The sequence below is a fragment of the Varanus komodoensis genome, unplaced genomic scaffold (assembly GCF_004798865.1).
Source record: "Varanus komodoensis strain SLA01 unplaced genomic scaffold, ASM479886v1 scaffold35, whole genome shotgun sequence".
NCBI lineage: Eukaryota > Metazoa > Chordata > Lepidosauria > Squamata > Varanidae > Varanus > Varanus komodoensis.
Genome location: NW_025335856.1, coordinates 6,459,686 through 6,482,493, shown reverse-complemented (window position 1 = coordinate 6,482,493; position 22,808 = coordinate 6,459,686). Strand labels below are relative to the sequence as shown.

At 48.6% G+C, this 22,808-nt stretch overlaps 1 protein-coding gene across 1 annotated transcript in view; it reads right to left on the bottom strand.

The window, feature by feature from the left end:
- Positions 1 to 22,808, bottom strand: part of IGSF9B (immunoglobulin superfamily member 9B) — a 122,864-nt gene that overhangs the window by 68,557 nt on the left and 31,499 nt on the right. Inside the window, exons 2-5 of the mRNA XM_044439579.1 lie at positions 16,060 to 16,257; positions 11,186 to 11,332; positions 3,597 to 3,748; positions 1,185 to 1,302 (exon numbers count right to left, since the gene is read on the bottom strand). Coding sequence (XP_044295514.1) covers positions 1,185 to 1,302; positions 3,597 to 3,748; positions 11,186 to 11,332; positions 16,060 to 16,257 — 615 coding nt within the window. The remainder of the gene's footprint in view (positions 1 to 1,184; positions 1,303 to 3,596; positions 3,749 to 11,185; positions 11,333 to 16,059; positions 16,258 to 22,808) is intronic.

Sequence of the window (22,808 nt, the reverse complement as noted above, 5' to 3'; positions counted from 1 at the left end):
TCTGCCCATGAACACCCAGCTGCCTGCTGCTCCCTTAGAGAGATGCCAGCTGCATCCGTTATGAGCAACCAAGCAGAGGTCCCACGCACACGAACCTCTCCCATCGCTGGCGATCCCAGGACTCTCTCCCTCTGCACGCCTGCTCCTGTCTCTTCTGCACACTCCTGGTTTTAAGTAAGAATGAGAACCCTCCACCCCTCAAGCAAAGGGACTGGATTACCAGTGAGATTGCCTTTTGACAGGGTAGTCATACACCCTATTTTATAGAGGACAGTCCTTTACGTGAAGCTGTCCTCTGTTTGGAAAACAATCTAGCCCATGGCCAGTTGAAGGATAAAGAACTACAAGAAAGGTGTAGGGAGTTTACTTCTTTATCTGTTGATTGCATTTCCATACCATTAAACAGCCTTTGGGTTGCCCACCAGCAGTTGCTGAGCAGCAGTCCGTATAAGGACACAGGTCACCTGGACATGTGGGCTATTGGTATGATCAAGCAGCCCCCTGTGGCTTGCAGAGGGGTGGGTGGCCATCTGGAACGTTCCAGGGTCTCCTGCAGCTTGTCCTGCCATGTGAAGCCAGCTGGGCTGCACTGCCACATGGGCAACAGGCCACTCACAGCCATAAAGCAGCCAATGGGTGGGGGTGGCTTGTTCAGCGGGACAAGTCATGCTTTCTTCGTGCGTATTTTTATGATACAAGCATCATTTAATGCATTTTCTTTGCCTATTAATGTCTGCCGAATGTTGTGTTCTGCACACTTTTCTTAAATATGCACATTTAGGAAAGATCTCCCCCTGCAAAATGAACTGCATTGGAAAGATCAGATTTTGAAAAAGAGTATGTCTCAGCTCACTGAAAGGCTTACGTGATGTACATTGGATAAATCCATTGAAAAACCAGGAGCAAATTTTCCGACCAACCTGATCACACATGCAATACAGCAAAAAGCCATATCATAAAGTATGCCAAAGCCCAACTGAAAAATGAACTATCACATTATTTATGTATTTCCTGTGTGGGCCTCCCTTCTACCAAAAAAGGACAACGAAGAAAATGCTGGCACCCACAGTAAAAGGACAGGTGCAGGATCGGTGCCCGGTTCTCTGCCCAGGTTTCTTGCAGGGTCTTTTGTCTGAGGAGGAGCAGGGCAGGGAATGCAAAGCCCTCTCAACCCCAAGATTTACCTTGCACAAGCAAGCGGGTGGTGTGCACAGCCTCTCCCTGGATACTGTACGCCCGGCAGGTGTAAGCACCTCGGTCATCCCTACTGATGGATACAACAGTCAGACTGCCATCACTAACCTGCAAAGAAGAACAAGGAGGTGGAGGTGGAAGGAAAGGGAACACCAGGAGGAAAGTTAAGCACATAGAATCATTGCAGTTATAAACCCAAACAAGCTTCCGTATTGCTGGAGGGCCGGATCCTGCCTAATCTTGCAAGCTAAGCACAGTCTGGCCTGGTTGAAATCTGGATGGGTGACTTAAATGTTGTGAACTGCCCAGAGAGCTTCAGTGATGGGCAGTATAGAAATGTAATGTAATATAATAAAGATAAAAACACACAAATCAAGGCCAAACTAGGTATGAAATTATTGGCATCTTTGCATTGGCTCCCCGTGCAAACACATACTTTGTAAGAACATTCTTCTCCTGCTTTTTCAGGAAAATGCATTTAAGAATGTAAGTTGGCCAAATCGTCTTAGGCACCCTTTGCCAACCTGGCTCCAACACTCCCCAGATGTGTTGAGACTACAGCTCTCTTCATCCCAATCACCAGTAACTCTGGCTGGGGATGATGCTGGTTGTAGTCCAACACATCTTGGAGGGAGCCAGGTAGGTGAACAATGCTATATCCTAATTAATCTTTTTGTCAGTGGTTAAATCCCCCCTTGCTGCATGCCGCTATTGTTATTTCATGTATTTTTATTTCATGATCCACACACACACACAAACACACAGTATTTTTTTTCCTGCAAGAAACCCAAGCTGGCTCATACAACCCTCCTCTGCATTTTGCCTTCACAACAAGCCTGTGAAAGAAGTTAAACCAGTGAGAGCCAGTGACTGACCCAAAGTCACCCAGTGAGCTCCATCACCAGGTGGATAGTACAACCCAGACCTCCCAGGTCCCCGTTCAACCCTCTAACCACTATGCCACACCATGGATCGCTAACCGTATTTCTTTAACATGTGAGGATGCACTTCAACAGCATGCGGAAACACCAAGAATCCAACCAGTTCACAATCTATGCTAGAGAACAGAACTGTCCATCAGGTGGGACTCAAGGCTGCTGGTGAAGCACTGAGGGACACAGGCGTCTCTAGCAACCCCAGTTTCCAGGCATCGAAGCAGCCCTGTTCAGACAATCAGGCTCCCCATCCACACATACGACAAACATGCCTGCAGTTCTCTGACAGGCTGCCCAGCTTGCCCACACACACACACACACACACACACACACAGGTTCTGCATCGCAAGGCGTGCCACCATGTGCAAGGCAGGGTGTGCCCGTGTGTTTGCACATGCATTAATTGCGTGCATTTGAGGCGAATCCCTGCCTGAACACAGTCATGGACACCTGCCCTTCCCCACCTTGTTACAAGGCAGGTGCGCTACTGACAGCCAGGTGCATGGGTGGCGCGGGGCAGTTCATACTGCAGCACAAAGCCATGATCTCAATTGGTCTTATGTCCCCATCTTTTGCTTAGCAGGTGTGAAAAACGGGAGCAGGAGACTGGGAAGGAGCACAGAGGGGGATAGCATCCTGAGCGGGAGGACGTGCCAGGCTGGAGTTTCCACAGAGGCAATATACACATTTCTCTCACTCCATCTTCTCATTTTCCCACAACACATACACACCGCTAGCACCACCCCACCTGCTGCCATTAGTGACGCTCATTTCCTTTCATCTTTCCAGTGCAATTTGTAATAAATGTCTCCTAATTATTCTGCTTGGTGCCAATTCCCGTGCTTGATTTACCAGTTGCAATTCATATAGAATTCCTGATTGAGTGGAAGACAGAGGCTTTTTGAAGCAGGGGGAGAAAATGGGTTTCTTTTAAGGAAAACAACAAAGGAGGATCCACCGGGCACTCACACCTCAAGACACTGGTGGAAGGAGAACAAAGACCTTAGAAATAAAAACAAGAAAGACTCCATCACTCCTGAGCAGAGCTCGCTGGTGGCAGAAGATGACAGAAATTGTGCACCCCTGTGGAACATGGTGGGACTCTCCAGATGCCCATAAGTACACATGCTTGCAAACAAAAAGAAATCTCAATGCCAACCCACTGAAGAAAATGAACACACACACAGAGCCCAGGGAGATCACAAGACCTGTAAGCTTCAGAACCTTCAACACATTGAAGGCATGGTTGTTCAAACCAATAATAAATAAATATGAAGTTGCCTGTTACCACCAGCCCAATCGTCCATCTAGTCTGGTATTGCTCAGTCCGATAAGCAGGTCTCAGGCTGGGTTTTTTCCCAGGCTGCCTACCCAACATCCATAAACCATCACATTGAATCTGGGATGTTATGCAGAGAAAGCATGCCTCTGCCATGAAGCCATGGACCCTCCAGAGCAGGATCTTACCTGATATTTGTTCTTATTACCCAAGAGGTCCCCCTCTTTTAGCCAGGTAACAGTTGGTTTAGGGTTCCCAAAAGCCATGCACGTCAGGGTAATGCTGCTGCCTTCTTTCGCCTCTACGTATTGGGGGGGAGTTTCTGTGAAGGTGGGGGGAGCTGCCAGGGAAATGCAAAAGAGGTTGAGATGAGCAGGCTGCACAGAGAATGGCTATAGCCATGAATTAGGCACTGGTGGGCTACATGTTCTTGGCACGTGGACCATAGTCCGATAGCGATCATTTACAGCAGTATCAACCTCCTAGCTTTGCTGTGATGTTTCAAACATCTGTAGTCGGAGACAAAACCTTGGTTTTGACTGAGCTCTACGTACGTTGAATCAAAACTGCAAATTCATTCGTGTTTAAACATTGCACAAAAGAGGCTATCATTGCCACAATCATGGAGAGAGGAAGTGTAAATCGTCTTTGTCTTCTCAAAGTATCATTTGAATAATTTGATGAAGGACCCAAAGGAACTTCTTCCTTGTCAAAAAGAAAAGAAGGAGAAGGGGAAGGGGAATGGGAGTCTCCCTGACCTATTCAACCCATTATTACAGCATAACTACCAAACCACAGAGAGGAAATGCAGGGCAGACACTAACACGCCATTTGATTAAGCAGGCTTTTCCAGAATTACAGTATAGACCTAGGCATAAATAGCTGGTAAGCCCAATTTTCTAGGAAGACATTTCAGCAATTTCAATTGACTCTGAAAAGAACTGATTTTGGGTGGCTGCCCTTATGGAGCAGGATTTACTTTCTTAAGAGAAAAAAAATCAACCAGGCTAATATGCTTAGACAGGGAGAGGAGGGTAGGGAGAGAGCTTCTCAGTGCAGTCCTTCAGAATATGAATGCATTCATGTTGCCCTGTTGGACCTAGACGGTTATGTTTTCCATAAGGTTATTAAGCTCCAGAGAAAAGTAGTTAATATCATCTGCAAAGCGGAAAAGCCTCCTTGGGATTAGGGTAGCCGGCCTCAATCTGACAAAGTTCAAATTATCTGGAGGGCATCTCCCACCACCCCTGTACAGCACGCCCAATGCTCAGAAATGTGGGAGTTTTCATCTGAAACATCTGGAGACATGAAGTTGGAGACCGAAGCAGGCACTCCTCACGATGCAACGCTACGTGAAGGATGCTGCAGATAGTGTCTGGGAGTTGCAGTTTCCAGTGTGAAGAGGAGGTCCCCCCATACTCAGCCTCTGGGGCAGAAACCTGGGTTCTCGCTGCCTGGAAACATTTTCTCAATGCAAGTGGAATGCAGAGAACTGGGGCAAGTTGTGGGCCTATTCTTAGGATAGCATCTGACCCAGCAAACAAAACTTTTTGCCAGCCCTTGCCATTCCTGGGCAGGCATGCAAAGTGGGCACCTAAATGAGAATTCTGCCTCCCTTGCGAAAATCAGCTGTCCTGAACTTGGCACCCTCCAGATGTTTTGGACTCCCAGCTCCATCCGCTCTACCCAGTGAAATCAACAGTTAGAAATGCCAGGAGTTGCAGCCAAAAGCATCTGCATGGCCCTGTGTTGGGGAAGGCTGCTCACAACCCTCTGATGTGTTGACTGGGCAGCAAAGTCCCAGCCCTCTTGCTGTGTCCAAGGCTTTTGCGTACAACAAAGACTGGCCATGCCTGGCTTCTCTGAGGATGTCCAGAGTGAACAAAAGAATTCCTTCCAGTTTCTGCAATCCAGTCAAAAATCCACGCACAATAGTTTCAGAGTTTTACAGCACAGAGCCAAGTTGTCCAGCCATTCTTAATGTTGATGCTGCCTCTTCGAGAATGTAACATCACATCAGACAATGTTCCATAGATGTTCCAGCAAAGCTGCATGGGGATCAAAGGAAGAGGACTGTACTGTTGGCAACAAGGGAACAAAGCAGTGCTCAAGGACACAGATTCTCTGAAGATCTTGCCACGCATCTCATGCCCAGTTCCCATTCGTGTTTGTGATTACTACTTGCTCTGCACAAATGGGAAAACTACACAAAGCAAGCAGTGATCCAAGATGAAATTTGCACAAACTTCTCTACATGTATGACATTTCCCTAATCTGTACAACTTTCCTCTGTAGTTTAAAGTGGAGCCATTTCAGGCTACAGGGAAATTTGTGTGATGTCAGACTGGACAATTTGCACAAACTGAATGTGAGCACAAGCCCAGTAGTTTGCAAATGTTTTCAATGGACAACTGGTTGTGATCCCATCTGAGACTTTGAACAGCATATGCTTGCATGTTTTGCAAGCACAAATGAAATCCTCAATTATCCATAACTGCCACACAAACATACACTGATATAAAACATGCCCATTCCTGGAACTTTAAGCTCCTCTCATGCTGCTTCTATTATTGTTGGATAGCTTTTGATGCAGGAGGAAGGGAAAAAGCAAGGTAACAGTATTTGTAATGCCAATGAACATTCTGGCAATTAGAGGTTTCCCATTCTAGGGCTGCACAGGTGAAAATGCCCCAAGTTGTCACCCCCCTCCCCATTTTTTTAAAATCTGAGTGGGGAAAAGGACAGATGGAGGGGAAAGCACTTGGACTCCAGGCAACCATTAAAAACCTCATTAGTGCTTAAATACAACACTGTAGAATTCTAGTTTCCCCAGCACTGGGACGACTAAATCAGACACAAGTTAGTTTATTTCTCATGATTCATTAAGTTCGCACAATGCAGCTAGTCTGGCAGGTTTCACTTTCCCCAGACTACAACGCTGCAGTGTTTCAGCTGCCAACTGCATGGCCCAGGAAGTGTTAAGCAAAATGGAATTCCAGTCATGCTGAACATGGTTTTCGTTCTCTTGACACATGCACACAGAAGCAGAAAACCACAACGCAAAAACCTCGAGGTCACAGCTCATGAATGAAAATGTTTGCTCTCAGTAGACATTCCGATCACCGCTAAAAGCTGTGAATCAAGATGATCCAGAAGCCTATGAGGGTGCCGTTCCTATATGGGCTGAGCTGGAAGCTCCATTGGCAAAGCTGGGTGCAGAAGGAAATAGCCTTACTCTTTTTGCGCTTCATTGCTGCCTCCCCTTTTGCAGCAACACTGGTCAGCTGCCCAAAAAGAGCCCCCTTGGAAAAATCCAGAGTCACTGGGGATGCCATGGAGAGAGAGAGCTTTTCCCCAGCAGTACAAGACACCAGCTCCTGCATGGACACACTTGACAATCTGGCTGTATGATCCTCTTGGATGCACTTCTAGTAAATGCTGGTGATCAGATGAGAGTCACAGTGGGAAGATCACTTGGATCTACTTCTTGTGATGAATTTAATGCAGATGCCACCTCTGCACTAAGTAGGTCACTGTGTTGCAAAGCTACAGTTTTTGGAATCCTTACAGTTCACCGTAATGTGATCAGACCTGATTTTGCTGAGCTTTCCCCCTTCTCACCGTCTTAATTGGTTACAGTTAATCATGCTTATCTGAGAGCAAACCCCACTGAACTCAGTAGGAATTAATTTCGAGCAGACATGCGGAAGATTGCATTTTAAGGGTCGTGTCCTGTTGGACATGGATGAGACAGTTACTCTTGGTGTGCTTTCCAGAGACCAGGTGGCACTGACTCATCAGACGAGGACTGGGAAGACTGGGAGACAGAGCATGAGAACAGGCAGGGCTGGGAGGAGAAGGGAGGTGACAACGGAGAGGTGGAAGATGAGCCTGTGTCCTGCCCAGTCCCTGTCTCTGTGACACAGCACTGGGATACTAGAGCTAACCAGTTAGAGTGCCTGCATAGATCTCCAATGCTGGCCCCTTCTAAAGAGGGACCAACCCAGAAGGGATTACTGAAAAGGAGGGTCCTCAGATGTGGTTTCTAGTCTGGGGACAACTAAACAGCCCGTTCATGCATTGAAACTTGTCTTCCTATTGCCATGGCCCTTTAGCTGTTATTTAGCTATTTTGCAAAGAGACTGTTGCTTGAAATGAAAAGGGGGAACCAAGCTCCCACAGTATCCAAATTAGTCCTATGTAAATTAGACCTATTTAAATAAAAGAAATCATTTTACTCTTGACTAACTTCAATCCCATTCTTTTCTACAGCTTTACCCTCCATGGGACTTACCTTGGACTCCCCTAAGAATGCAATCCTACGTGTATTTAGACAGAAAAAGTCCTACAACTCTCAGCATGTCCCAGCCAACGTGTCTAAACATGCACAGAATTGCATCCTAAGCAGGAAAAGGAAAAGCAAATTTTTAAAAAATCAGTAATATTCTTTCTGCTGCATCAGTTCACTAGGAGAACTTCCACTAGTCCTAAAAGTCTAACATTTTTCCAGAGGCATATCCAGTAATTCAGCTGATATTTAAGCATCTTTCTGAGGCAGCTAAACATTAGAAGTTCTGTAGAGGCATTTGATGGAGAGGGGAGAAGGCAAAGGGTATCTGCAAATGGCCTCTCATTTTCATGCATTTGTGCCATTTTTTTCCATCTCTGAAATTAGATGTAACAATATTCCACATTTTCCAAAAAGATTCAGAGGTTCTGTTCATCAGTGCAAAAAAGAACAAAGGAGTGAAGAATGCAAATAAGTCTCCAGGATCCTTAAGAGCAAAGTTGTAAAGGAAAAAAATCTCACGACTTCCCCCAGGCAGTGTCCCTGAGCTTTGCAAGGGCTTGAATGTTGCACAGCTGCAACAAGCAGCAGTGTTTGTGGCAGTGAGCATGCCTAATACTTCAAGAAATGTGCATTAAATGAAGCTCTGTTGAGTGCAAAGCTCATATTAGAAGTTAACGAGGCCAAGTGGCTCAGTTTCCTGAAGCTCTGTTCCTCCCATCTCCCAGGCAGCATCTTAAGCCAATGCAGAACCAAGCCATTTGATAAGATGCATTTTCTCCTCACTGCTCTCATTTGCTCCTTCTTAGCATCGCTGACCTCCCCCATCAAATGCCCCTACAGCTGGTCAAAAAGCCAGCCCTGAACAATTGCAAGTGGTCAGATCAATGTCTCAAAAGGTGTTGAGACGCACACCAGATCTGAGCTTGCAGGGAAGATATGAGAGGCCAAGAGACAGATGCACCTGTAAGCCTTTCCTTGGCCAAAAGCTCATTTTCTGGAGGATCACTCTGAAAGACCCTTGAATGGCAAAGCGCCAGCTCTTTACATTTCACCTGCAGAAGCAAGGCAGGGAGGCTGCTGGCTGCTCTCTCACTGTGTGTTAACCCAACATCTCTTTCTTCTGCTAGCATCCTGGAGGCCCCTTCTCAGCACAGACAGTATCCTGTCCACTTCACACTGACCTCCCCAGCAAAGTCACATCAGCTCAGCGGAGAAGGCAACATCGGAAAAAAGACTTGCATATCTCTGCTTGCTTTACAGAGATTTGCAGAAAGTGTTCATTACTGCACTACTGTCCATATCAGAGCAAGACTTTGATTTGTGTACATTCTTTCCCCGTGCAGATAGAGACAACCTGTTGAGAGTAACATCTTCAACATCTTTATCAGCAACCGTTAAGATAAGATCCTCTTCAGGGCTTAGAGTACCTTACTGGAATTAGTTGTCACATCTAGTTTGGTAATTTTATCTGTATAGTTGCACACTTATATTCTGTATTTCTGAATTAGAAATGTGACTGATCTACATATATTTCTGTCTGTTCATTCACACAGCTCTGGTTTTCAGAAGACCAACTTTGGGCAAAGACATTAAAAATGCCAGGTTGTCTCCCCCTATCGTTGGATCTCAGAGATCCAGCATCTCACAGTTATTTATCACCAGTTTGCAGTTTCCCAAAGTAACATGAAAAGCCTTTTCATCAGATCATGGTCACACCTCCACACATTACTCTCAGCAATTTTTCTCCTTTGCAGCCCTGCCACCTCCTAATCTTGCTACTGGCAGGCTATTCTTGCTCAACTGTCTATCCTTCACCATCATGACTACATCAAAAACAAAGACTCCCTGCCCACTAGGTCTTCCACTAGGATCCCTTGCCTTCTCAGAACATTTCAAGCCATCTAACTCCCCCTTCAGAAGGATCTCTGGAGAGAGGAAGACACCCCCATGTGTTGCTGAAGCAAATAAATACAAGGATCCCTTTCCCACAGCTGCCTGTTTGGACCTGGACCAAGGACCCCTCCAGTAAAGATTTCCAATCAGAAACATCTCTGAGGATCACTGACCTCTGAATGTGTTGTCTAGTGAATCAAGGAGAAACTCCTTTCACAGAAAAGGACAATATCCAAATATTGTCACAGTTTGCACCCAGGCCAAGGTCTCCTGGTGGGAAGTCTGAATCCACACACAACATGCTCTGGATATTTACTCTTCTGTAGATCTTATCGGAGTCCTTACAACAACGGCCCCTTGCTGGCTCAAGCAACTTCATTCTACACAGTGACGGTCCTCTGTCCCTAAGTGGCCAAAAGTCCTGCATCCAAACCATCACTCTGTGCCTGCCTTCTAAGCTGTTCACCCACTCAACCTACAGTTGGAGTCTCTGCCTTTTGGATGGGATCCAGCCAAAGCCAGGGCTGACACCAAAGATCTGAACATGGCAACAGCCACCTAGTAGACGGGGTTGATTACTAGGTTGGTCTCATAGAAAAATGCCAAGGAACAGCAATGCCGGTGACAAAAAATTTGCACAGAAGGCAAGTTGCTATACAGAAAGAAATTCTTAATGATTGTGCTCAGGAAAATATTGGTGGTCACTTGAGCAGGCAAACAGGGAATTTAGTAGCTGAGTTACAGGAAAATTACAGCCTCCCATGATTTACTCTATAAATGTCAATTTGATTCAGTGTTTAGGTAGCCATGCAGCGTTATGGAACAGACATTTTACCAGAAGGAAATGTGTTTCAGCACCGAGGACAGAAATTCATGCTGCGTTTACAAGGCATCTTTACCGTTTCTATCTTCCACCTTCTCAGAGAAGCCTCAACGGTTTAGTTGGCCTCCTTAAATACCCACTCCTTCTTCTGGTGCCATCCTGCCTTATTCCATTATTCCCCATTCACTTGCCACCTTGAACTGATGGGAATTTAGAATATTTGTGAAAGTTGTTTGTTATCGGTCCTGTTGGAGAGTGGGAGGCAGGAGGAAACCAGATGGAGCCTAGAGCTATGTTCTCAGCAGATGGTTCCCAGACATATAACCAGGTGGTGGGGAGAGAGATCATGGAAGCCCCTAGCAATGAAGTGCAAAGAAAGCATTGTGCTTGCAAAATAGCCAGGTAGGATGGGGATGAAAAGAATGTACTTACACTGTCTTCTTGTGCAATTACAATTCTTAAAAGGCAAGGCAAGGCAAGGCTGAGAAGACACAGAAGAACTGAGAGAAGCTGGCTACATGGGCCCATTTCAGGAAATAGAGAACATTGGGTGCGTTAAGGAAAGGAAGAATCCCAGAACGCGCTCCATGGCAATGAAGTCAGGGCATGGTGCGCTGAGACATTTTGGAGAACAGGTTTTTATGCATCTCTTACTGTTGATGTGAGCTCTTTCTGAGAAACCGAGATGCTGGCAAGGACGATGAAGAGAAGTGTTTGGCCAGAGAGGCTGGAACTCGGAGCTGGGCTACCAAGGGAGCAATCAGGCTTACCATTGACGGTGAGATGCACCCAGCTGCCATTGTGGAAGGTGTCGTACTGCTGATCCAGCATGAGCACTTTGCACTCGTACCAGCCCTGGTCCTCAGAGCGAACCTGCTCAATGCGCAGGGATGCCTTGTCATGAAGGCTGGCACGGCCTGGAAGAGAGCAGCAAGGTGGGGTTGAGCAAAAATGAAAAGGGAGGGGGCATCCATCCTGTGGCACTTGCCCACTGCACCCAATGGCAGAACAGGCTGTACTCTCATCCCAGGAGATCGAGAAGAGCATGGAAACCACTGCAGTGGAATGAGTCCATTGGATGCATTTTCCTCAATGGGAATCTGCAACACGGCTAACAGGAGAACTTCAAACAGCCAGTGCGAGCACAAGCACCCCAGACTGTGCCATTCTCCCCATTTTCCCTACTTTTCCTGTCTGGAGTTGCTTCTGTCAGTGTGGGTTGCTTGATCTGCTATTCTTTAGTGTCCAAGTTCCTCCTCAGAGAAAGGTGCAGCATGGCCTACACCCCTCCAGATGTTGGGCTACAACTCTCATCAGCTCCAAGGCTTAGGAGAAAAGATGGGTGTTGTACTCCAATGCCATCTGACCTTGCAACATCTGGTATCTATGTCTGGAGCCCGTCACCCACCACACAGCAGGTCAGAGAAGCAGCATCCCCACCACCTAAACAACAAGCGGACTGAATGCATAGCCAAAGCGCCTTGTCTCAAGGGAGTGCAAGGACATGGTGGGGGTACTCCATACAGAGATGATCCACTGCTCCATCTGGCTCAGCAGCTTTCAGAGAGGACTCTTTCCCTGTCTGAACTATGGTGCTTCCAAGTCCGGCCCCCTTCTCCTCCATGTTCCTTCCACTGCTCAAAACAAGACCGCAGAAGCACGGACCACTTCTTCACAGAGGAGCAGGGCAGATGTATGGCAGGATGGGGACAAGGTCCTACCATGGTTGCATCAGTTTTGGTCCTAAGAACCTTCCAGCCTCTGGGGAGAGTTGCCTAGGGAAGTCCTCACCTCTCAACAGAGAGTCCTGAGAGAGACAGACAGTGTGCAGAGTCGGTGCATTCAGGTCATCACCTGCTCAGAGAGCACAGCAGAGGCTGGGCAACTGGGAGAGATCATTTCCCTCCCGCACTTCCCCAGAGCAGAAAATCAAGGAGAGGAGGAAGGAGGAAGAGAAGAAGGCCCTGCTGGGGCAGTCAGTAACTTGCACACCCCAGAAAAGTAGAAATGCCTCACACGCACACATAGACAGAGAGTTACATAAAACGGCATTTGCTGATTTGAATGTATAGATGCAAGCCAGGAAATTAATTGCTAGGATTTCAGAGAGAAATGCAGCCCATCTCCCCATGGTGGGGCACTCTGAGCAGCTGAGCTCCACATCTTCCTGGTTAGCCTACTGGTAGGCAGACCTGTTCCCTGCCCTCACTTGTTATGGCTCTCTCCCTTTAGGATGGGCAGCCCCTAAAGGGAAAGAGCCAGGGCACCTTCAGACAGAGGACTGTTCTCTGAATGGCCCTCAGATAGAGGACTGACTTCTCTAAATAGGATGCACAGCCACCCCAGGCCTAAACCGAGGGATGTAGAACTGATCTTTGTCAGAAGTCTTCTTCTCTAGTCTCAGTTCAACCCTTGCATTATTCAAGATTTAGCCACATGTAACTGTGCTTTCTCACTTGCTTTCCTCAATTTCCTGACATCTGTTTCCTCCTTTACACTCCCTCCCACTGTCAACAATGAAATTTATGAGCATCCCACATACCGGGACCTGAAAATACACATCTGTGGACCCTTCTCCCATGTTCTAAGCCAGGAGTGGGGAACCTCAAGCTCCTAGGACAAACCTGGGGGTCCCAGTCCAGGCCCAGATGGCCATGACCCACACCCATGCCCTGCTCACCAGTCATTTGCTGCTTCCCAGGCTGGCAGGTCTTCTTATCTCCCCCATTTGGAAAGCCTGAAATGCTTTCCCCAAGGCTTACTTACTGACAGTAAAGGCTTTAGTACAATGTGCTAGGATTGGGTAGTTGCCCCTTTTCCCTTTGGCCCAGCCCACTCCTAGAATACAGCTCCTGAGAGTTTTCCCAAACGCCCTGTGACTGAAAGCATTTCCCTACTATCCAAGCATTATTTGAGAAAGGAGGAAGACCCTAATCATAATTTTGTATGCTTTGATCACTTTCCTCCTCAGCTATATTCGCTCTCTCTCTCTCTCTCTCTCTCACACACACACACATCTTTGAGAGAGAGAGAGAGAGAGAGAGAGAGAGAGAGAGAGAGAGAGAGAGGGAGAGAGAGAGAGTTGCTAAGGGGTCTGGTGGAAAAGGTAATAGGCCAGGCCTCTTCTGGTCCGAAGCTGTGCGCTGGAGACAAAAAAACCGACCAGAGGAAAGAGTGTTACTGTTGTGATGCTGCTTACAGGCAGTTCACCACTGGACTAGATGAATTCTTGTACAATCCAGCAGCCAGGCTCTTCCTGCAGTCTGGGGTCAGAGAGCAAGTAAGCCCCACCGGCAAACCCAAACCACGCTGGATTCTGCAACGCAGCCGAAGCCTGCACTCGTGCTGAGTCCTCGGCTGCAGCCTTGCTCCAAACCTGCCACTCAAGCGCAGGGAAAACTGCAGTGCTTCAAGAGCTGACCTAATAGGCTAATTTGCATTCCTGGATGGGAGTCAGAGACAGTCCTGACAGCTTGTGGCTGCAGTGACAAGTCAGCCAAGCACATGGAGGGGCAGATGCCCTCAGCAGATCCGGGACATGGCCAGCAAGCAACCCGCAGCTTTGAGGAGCTGGTGCCTCTGAGCTTCTGCTTAACCACCCTGCTTTGCTGCCAGGATCTGAGGCAAATGGTGTGACCTCGTGCAAAACCATCAAGAAAGAGGCAGGTTATGTAGTCAAAGGCAGGCTGATGGCCAGGTTCCAAAAGGCAAGGTACAGTAATCTGTGTACCTACTCAACTGGTGGGTTTCTCAAACTCGAAAGCCAAAGCTAGGACAGAAGCATACATAAGGCCAACAGGGCCTGTATGGTACCCCAGCAAGCCAAATCACCGGATCCCTGGCCACCTGGCTGCTGTCAGAGAGATGCTGTGCTGTAGTCACTTAGGTTAGCTATTGCCACAGTCCAGTAGCCCCGATTGCTCACTGCACAGGTTCTGCCGTCAGCATGTTCCAGTTCAAAACCATGGATGCTGTTGCACAGCCCCCTCTCCCCTCGCTTATCTTATTTTCGGTGGTGGGACTGGGCAGAGTCAGGGAAGGAACTGTTGCATGTCACAGCAATCCTCTGGAACAGCCTTCCCCAACCTGGTGCCCTCGTGGTGTGTTGCCTTGCACTGCAAGGCAACTCCAAAGACCAGTGGCTGTCCACCAGACCCTATAAAGCCTCGGTATCTCAGCTTGCTGGAGCACCTCAGCCTCCATTCAGGAGGTAATTGCCAAGGCTCATGGCCTCGTGGCCCTCCTGCTAGATTGGGCAGAACCATGTGCCTACCATGTACCTACATTTGGTCCTCTGATTCTTGTTTGTGGACCCTGCCTCTTTCGGACCACTCATCTCCTCCCAACTATTTGAAGATGGACTTCATTCCTCTGAACTGGTTGTTCACAGGAAACCCATTTTTACAAGTGTGCCTCTGTGGGATAGCGGTTAGCGGGTTGGACCAGGACTCAAGAGACCTGGATTCTATCCCCTTTTGGTCATAACGCTTGTTCCCTGCAAGATGAATGAACTGCAGTATATGCGTATATAATGATAATTAAAAGCAAGGGGGAAAGCAAGCTAATTTTGAGTCCAGTGTAGCAACATGTAACAGGATGGCAGAGCAACCATCTGGCCTGAGCACAGGCTCCTCAACACACAGGGAAATCCTCACAGTGCAGCGTGCTTCCTGCTTGACCCCTGCTGCAGCAGACCGTGTCATCCATGCCTCTCCTCGGACCGCCTCCTCCTCAAGCTCCCAGGCCCAGTGCAAGCACTTGCAAGCTCAGGGCGAGGGCCCTGCAAACATGGGAGGCTCCCCAGGTTCAAAGGCAGCCCAGGCTTCGGATCCGTTCGGAGGTGGCCATGGACTTGGCCATGCAGAAGCTCGGGACTAGGATGTGGGAGGGAGGCCCCATTCCCCTGCAATGTCCTTTCTAACCGCCTGGCTCCACTGGAATGTGTCTGTCTACGGAGCTTTTGTGCAGAGATGTGAGCCAGTGCCAGCAGCATCCTCGATCAAGGATGTCACAAAAGGGGTTCAGCGCCATCCCCCAGATCACTCAGTGCTTTATGCTGCTCTAAGGAGACAATAGCCATGTCCCGACAGCAGTGGCTACCCTCAGCCTCACTGTGCCGGCTTCTCCGGGCACAGACAGCCCTGCCGGCTTCTCTCTGCTGCTGCTTAATTAAAATCAACCACGCGGAAAGCATGGGAGGGGTGGGGGAGAGAAGCAGTGGAAAGAGATGGAGAGAGTGAGCTTCCTGAGAAGAAAAGGGGAGGGGAGGGGAGGGGAGGGGAGGGGGCATGGGCTTGGCCTGCCCTGCGCATTAACCGACCAGCCCAAACTGGACTTAGCATGCAAGCAGGCCTGGCCTTTAACTGGCACAGTCCTCTGAAAGCCCCAACCATCTCTGTCCAGAAAGAGATGCATTTCCCTGTGCTATAGCAGGTTCTAGCAGGTGGGCGGGGGTTCTTAGCAAACTCTAGGATTCTGAGGAAGAGTTGTGGAAGGGACAGAGGTAGCCAGGAATCTCTAAGAAAGATTTCTAAGCCTGGAATTCTTTGCAGGAAGTCCTGCTGTCACATAGACATAAATCAGGTCCAGCAGTTTAGCATACACGGGCAGCTCCTCCGTGCGTGGGCACGTGTCCTCAGCTCACCGGCATATTCTGGGTCCACATGGGGAGGGTAAAACCCGAACTTGATGAAGATGGGGATAGGTACTCCAAACTTGAACCACTCTACGACATAAGGAGGGGGCTGGCCCGTCAGCGGATGGATCACGTCGCACCCCAGGATCACACTCTCCCCGGCACGAGCTGTCACAAACTCGGGTTCCTCCCTTAAGCCGTGGGCACCTGGGAAAAAGAAGGGGAGAGGAACGATCAGCGGGATTGCGCTGCAGCGAAAGACCTTTCCACTCCAACAGTGGAGCAGTAAATTTGGAACGGTGGGGTGCTGAGCATGACAGTTCCCCAGCCATGCTCCTCGGGAGAAACCGAAAAGATAGGCAGCAACACCGCTGCATTATTTTAGTCTATTTTAAATATTTTGGGAGCTGCCTTGGGTGATATTTTGGGTTGGAATGATGGGTATAACCCAAACAAATAAATAACTCGTTTCATTGCAGCTGGGAACAAGATCTTGTTGATGGGGAAATGAAGCCCCGCTCCCCACCTGGCTGGAGCGAAGTTCAGAAAAAACAAGGAGACCTGAGGGCAGAGAAGGCAGCAGGCCTACTGATGAGCCGGTGCGGGTGCTACTCCTCTGCAGTCCTCTGGTGCTCCACTAACCTGCTACTCAGGTCACCAAAATGCTGGGAAACAAATCAGGGGAACTGCCTCAGGAAAAGGTAGGCTTAGTGAGGCTTCGCACTGAACTCTTCCTCTTGGAAGGGGCCGGGTCTTCATTTGCTGAAGGACTGAATGACCCAGCAACACTGGCTTCACCTGCTGGTCTGAGTCAGAGCTCAAGGGGTTCTTCAATGACTTCCCATGGTTGACTGACCGAAAGCAGAAGGTAACCATTAGCGGGGAATCATCAGGATGGTGGCCAGTGACAAGTGGGGTCCCCCAGGGCTCTGTCCTGGGGCCAATCCTGTTTAATCTTTTCATTAATGACATGGAAGAAGGGGTGAACAGTCTGCTGATCAAATTCGCAGACGACACTAAAACTGGAGCAGTGGCCACAACTGAGGAGCAGGTACTCCAGATCCAAAAGGATCTGGACAGACTATGGAAGTGGGCAGGAGACAACAGGATGGCGTTCAATGTGGATAAGTGCAAGGTCTTGCACTTGGGGCACAGGACTAGCTGTCATAAGTACAGGTTAGGTGACAAGTGGCTGGAGAGCAGCACTTGTGAAAGGGACCTCAGGATACTGGTTGACTGCAGGCTAAATATGAGTCAGCAGTGTGATGCAGTGGTCAAGAGGGCGAACGCCACCCTTGGTTGCAAAGCCAGAAGTGTGGCTTCTAGATCAGGAGAGGTATTACTACCACTCTACACGACTCTACTGAGCCCACAACTGGAGTATTGTGTTCAGTTTTGGGCCCCTCATTACAGAAAGGATATAGCCAGGTTGGAGTCAGTGCAGCGTAGGGCCACGAGGTTGGTGGCCGGTTTGCAGGGGATGGGGTATGAGGCGAGACTGAGGGAACTGGGTCTCTTCAGCCTGGAGAAGAGGAGACTCAGAGGGATATGTTGGCGACATACAGGTATGTGAGGGGATGTCACATGGAGGTGGGTAGAGACCTGTTCTCCCCTGCAGAGGAAGGCAGGACTCGCTGCAGCGGAGCAAATCTCAGGGAACCCAGGTTCCATTTGGATGCCAGGAGGCACTTTCTGATGGTTAGGACCCTGAGGGTGTGGAATGGGCTTCCACGAGAGGTCGTTGAGGCCCCATCGGTGCGGGTGTTCAAGCATAGGCTGGACGTCCACATGGTGGGCATGTCATGAGCAGAGCCGGCTGGTGCCAGAGGTCAGACTAGATGGCCCGGGAGACCCCTTCTGACTCGCTCTGTTTCTATGTTTCCCCTGAACAGAAAGCACCACAGAGGTTTTCTGAGAGCCTTGCCCCCACGATGATCTCCTCCACTCACCCCCTGCAAGGGAAAATGGGATCTCAAAAGGAGAACTCAGCTGACACGTGCACCCATCCTGCTTGAGGGATCCTGTGGGCAGCTGGCTGGCCACTGTATGTACAGAAGGATGAGCCTTGGGCCTGATCCAGTGTGGCCCTTCTTGTGTTTGCTGTTGCTCTTTCTATAAGATTAGACAGGGTGGGCAGGGGTTCAAGGAGCTCTTTATCACTGCCTTGGCCCACACAAGACAAGCAGCAGAGGCATGCAGTGGGGAGCAAGGCTCTTAGGAAGGGGAATGAGCTGGGGAGCGAGTGGGAGGATGCTTGGTCGCCTGCCTCCAGTATTGTAAGGGGAAGGGAACCTCAAAGCAAGGTTCCAGCACATTCGCTCCAGCACCACCAGCAGTGCTGTGTCTAACAGACTGGTAATTAGGGTTCGGGGGAGTTTCCTAGCTCCAGCACGAGCCCTGTCCTGTAAGGTTACCCTCAAGGGCCTTACCCTGACCCTCAAGTTCTACAAAGCCCCAACCTCAGTTATGTGTCAGTCTGGCACAAGCTGGCACCCTTCCCCTGAACTGCTGCTTCTTGGAACCATGCCTCCCACATGCCCCGAGGCCCATGTCTTTCATTATACACACTTTTGACCAAGCATGTTGGAGACTTGACCTCTTGCCCATCACTGGGAATCAGCATGTCCCTCCTCTGAGCTGCAGTTCTTGCCTTTGGTACTTGGAACAGGCAACCGGTTTTCTAGGCCCACCCCAAAACTGGGCTGCTAGAAGGGAAGGGCCCAGTATATGAAGGCAGTGCCTCAAACTATGGAGTAACCTACCTCAGGGGGAAGGAACCAAGAGCTTGATGGCGCCTGAGTGATTAGTTAAAATACTGCAATCTGCCTTTCCCACTTGGCGCACTGGAAGGGGAGGCTGGTGACTCCTGTGGGTGGGGCCACCCATGGTTCTAACTCCATCCTCCAAAGAGAGCAGTCCACCACCATGGGGCATGATGGATAGTGCTTGCAAAGCTCAAAATAGACGCTGCAGTGGAGGAGATGCCCCACTGGCACACAAGTCGCCAACCTCTCCTGACTCCATCAGGAAATTGGCTGAGTGGGGGCAACTCTCCACAGTTTCAGGTAGAGGATTTTCCTAGTCCTACTTAGAGATGCCATGGATGGAACCTGGGACCTCCTGGATGCTAAGCATGTGCTGCAGCACTGGGTTATGGCTCTTCACCTACAACCCATTTAGGGGTTAAGGGGGACACTTTCTAGTAATGAATCCCACCCACTGCAATCATCTTTGGAGTACAGTTATGCTCCTTATCAAGGTCAACACCAAACATGCCTGCGGAGTGCTCAGGGTGTCCCGCATGCTCTCAAATCTTCCTCTGACTTTTGCACATCCAGTGAAGAGGGCCAGAATAAAAGTGCAGGTCAAGCAACGAGCATGGAAAATGAATCAGCAACATTTTGGAATAAATACATTGAGCATCTCTCCAAAAGTCTCCAAGGTGAAGCCCACAACTCAGGAGCAGAAGCCAGAGAAACAGAAAGAGGGAGGATGGCGGTGGCAAAACACCTGCGTCTTCACAGGAAATGCACCTGTTTGTGCAAAAGGCTACCTTCTAAGGTTGCAAGGCAAAGCTGTGCTGCGACTCTCCCCTTCAAGGCATCTGCTAAAGCACCCCTTCCCAAAGGGGATTACCCTCAGCCTGCAAAGGCAGAGTCAGTCATTTGCCAAATCAGCCTTTCAGCATTGCGCCAAGGTGACCTTCCTGCAGAGGCTCCCCACCCGCCCAACACATGTCTTTCAGCCTCTCATTCTGGAGAAAGGGAAAGAGGGAGGAGTGAACCAGCAAGCACCATATGGCATTTTTTTCTCCCCTCCCTTTCCCCCCTTTTTGTTAAGCCTCTACACATTGCCTAATATTACCTGCAGGGAATGTCTCTCCTCCTTGTAGCAGGAGAAGCATCCATTCATAAACCATTTTGCTTCTCCAGCCAATCGCTGGCAAAGAATTCCAAAAAATCCCTGGAACGGGGCCTTTGATTGGGAAACCGCTGACACAGCCCAGGCTGCAGTACAAGCGGTGACAGCATTGTTAAAATAGCAACACGATAAATTACAGTTGCTGCAACACACCGTGAGAGAGAGCGAGAGAGAGCCCTGTATCTATTACACACACCGTCTCTAACATTCAAAGCACAGGGAGATTTGCATAATGGTTGAGGCCCCATCAGTGAGGGTGTTCAAGGAAAGATTGGACAACCACATGTTGGGGATTACATGAGCTGAGCTGGCTGGAGCCAGGGGTCAGACTAGATGGCCCAGGAGGTTCCTTCTGACTCGCTTTGTTTCTATGTTTCTACACATACTTCTTCCAAGAGGTTGGAATCACACCTCCAGCCAACCTGTAAGCCAAAATCCACAGTGGGATGTATGCTTCCATGCACACACACACACACACAACTTTAAGTCCGGATCACTTGGAGAATGTGCGAAGGTCCAGGAATGTCCAAAGAATCCAAAGGTCTGGCTGGTAGTTTCAATGTGTTTGACTAAGGGACCTGTCACCTTTCCCAAGTGGCTGGCTCCCAGACTCTGCCCAGGCACACAGAAATGTAGAGCAACTTCTTTAGTGCAGGACTCATCATGACAGTGCTCACAGGGAGAGTCCAAAATTACAAGTAGCTGTATGAATGCAGCTCTCCCTGTGTGTGTACATACATATAGAAGAGCGCTCAGAATCATATATTGCTGCTGGGAAAATCTGCTATCGTGAGGATTACGGGTAAGTGCCAACGGAACAAGGAAACCTGAGCAGCACATGGGGCAGAGGACATCACCTCCTCCGCTAATCAAAACTCTTCACAACTTGGCCCTGTGAGCCTTGCCTCCCTTGCAATACTGCAATCACTAAAACTGCCCTGGGTTGAATTCCCAAACTAACCACACCTCCAGGAAAAAGAGGCCATACCTTTGAATGCTGGCCTAGAAATATTACCAAGTGATTAATGCCCGGAGAAGAGAAGAAAGTATTCTGCAGCTATTCCATTTCTTTATCCCTGATGGACTTTGGGAGGGAGCATGCATTAAGGCAAAAGAGGTTTTCTTTCATGGGAAAACATGAAAGCTGAAGGTGGCATTTGGAAGGGTTCCCCCTAACATTCTCGAAAAGCACCCAAGGTCCATAAGCAGTTTACTTTTGAACAGCAGGTGTGCAAATGGGGATGAAGCTGAGCAACAGGTAAGGGTAATTTCATTTAAACCCCAGTTGTAGGAACTTCCAGTGCAACATACTGGTCTCAGCAGGCTGGTCTCAAAGGGTCTTCATCCAGTTCCATCAGAGCTCTCCTTAACATAAAGAAACCAACCCAAGACACATGCAGAGGATGGTATGTAAAAGCTTTTAATAAATTAATTAATTAATAATAAGGACCATGATAAGCCACCTTGTATGTTGGTCCAACTCACTCAGTCTTACCTATGCCAGCCTTCTCCAACTGGGTGCCCTCCAGATGTTTTGAACTACAATTCCTAGCATTGCTGATCCAAGCTCTCATGCAGTGAAATCCCCACATTTCTAGTTCTGGCTGAGAGGAGTGCATAAACTGGGCCATGCTAGATCAGACCCAAAGCTAGTGGGCAACCAGATGCCTCAGTGGGAAGCCCAGAAGCAGGACATGAGCTTGGTGGCACCGAATTGCTCACACTGCCCAGCCACTGGTATTCTGACGCATACTGCCTCTGATACTGATAGTCATACAATGATCTTTCATGGACTTATTTCAGTGATTTTGTTGTATTTCCCTTTTTAAAGTTGGTGGTTATCACCAGACTGAGCTGAAGCTTCAGCAATGGAGCTGAATCATGGAGCGGAGGCAGAGGATGCCTCAGGCAATTGTCCTTAATATTATTTATTTAGCACATTAATGAATCACCCCTTCAGTCAATGAGGGTTTTTTTAAAAACACTAATGAAAAGTATGTGAAACTAAAACAAAAAAGCCAAGCAAAAGAAAAAGCCCCAGAGCAGAGAGTGACACTGACCATTCAAGGCTTAGCAGAGCCATATCTACCTCACAAGTCATCTGAAGAAGGCTTCCTGGAGAAGGAATTCCAAAGGCAGGAGGCCACTGCACACAAGGCGCTATCTTGAGTATCCATCTAGATAGTGAAGCACGGATCAAGGTCTCCAACAATAAACAAAAGTTACTGGCAGATTCACAGAAGAAGATGCTGGCCCTGGGCTGTTAACGACTTTATAGATTAAAACAAACAAACCCTGCCATCTCCAATCTGGCTCAGAAATGAACTCAAAACCAGTAATGTTGATTCAAGACTGGGATTATATGATCTACAAAGTGCACACTGCTAACAGCAACTTCCAAGCATTTTTGAGGGCTGCACCATATAAAGCAAGCTACTATTGCCACTGTAAGCAGATTGGGAAAACAGCTGTCCTGACTAGATGTGAAGCTGATGGGAAGGACGCTGCACTATCATAGTCACTGACTGTTCAGGTAAGGCATGACTCACTTCAGGACCTTGGACAGCACACTACTATCGGAACCTTTCTATTGTCCTAGCAAAGGACTACCGTCAATTGAAGTCTTAATATGACATGCCCTGGTCCTACAGAGGTTCCACCCCTGCTGGACGCAGACCACAACTCTTAACGGACCAAAGAATGTTTCTGCAGACTCGTCCTCCTACATGGTTGAAGGACAAGGTTGTGTGAGAGTCATCCTCAGAATCAAATGATGAGCGAGCTAAGAATTCAGATGGGTATGTTTAGGACTCCCTGTGAGGTGATCACAGGTGATT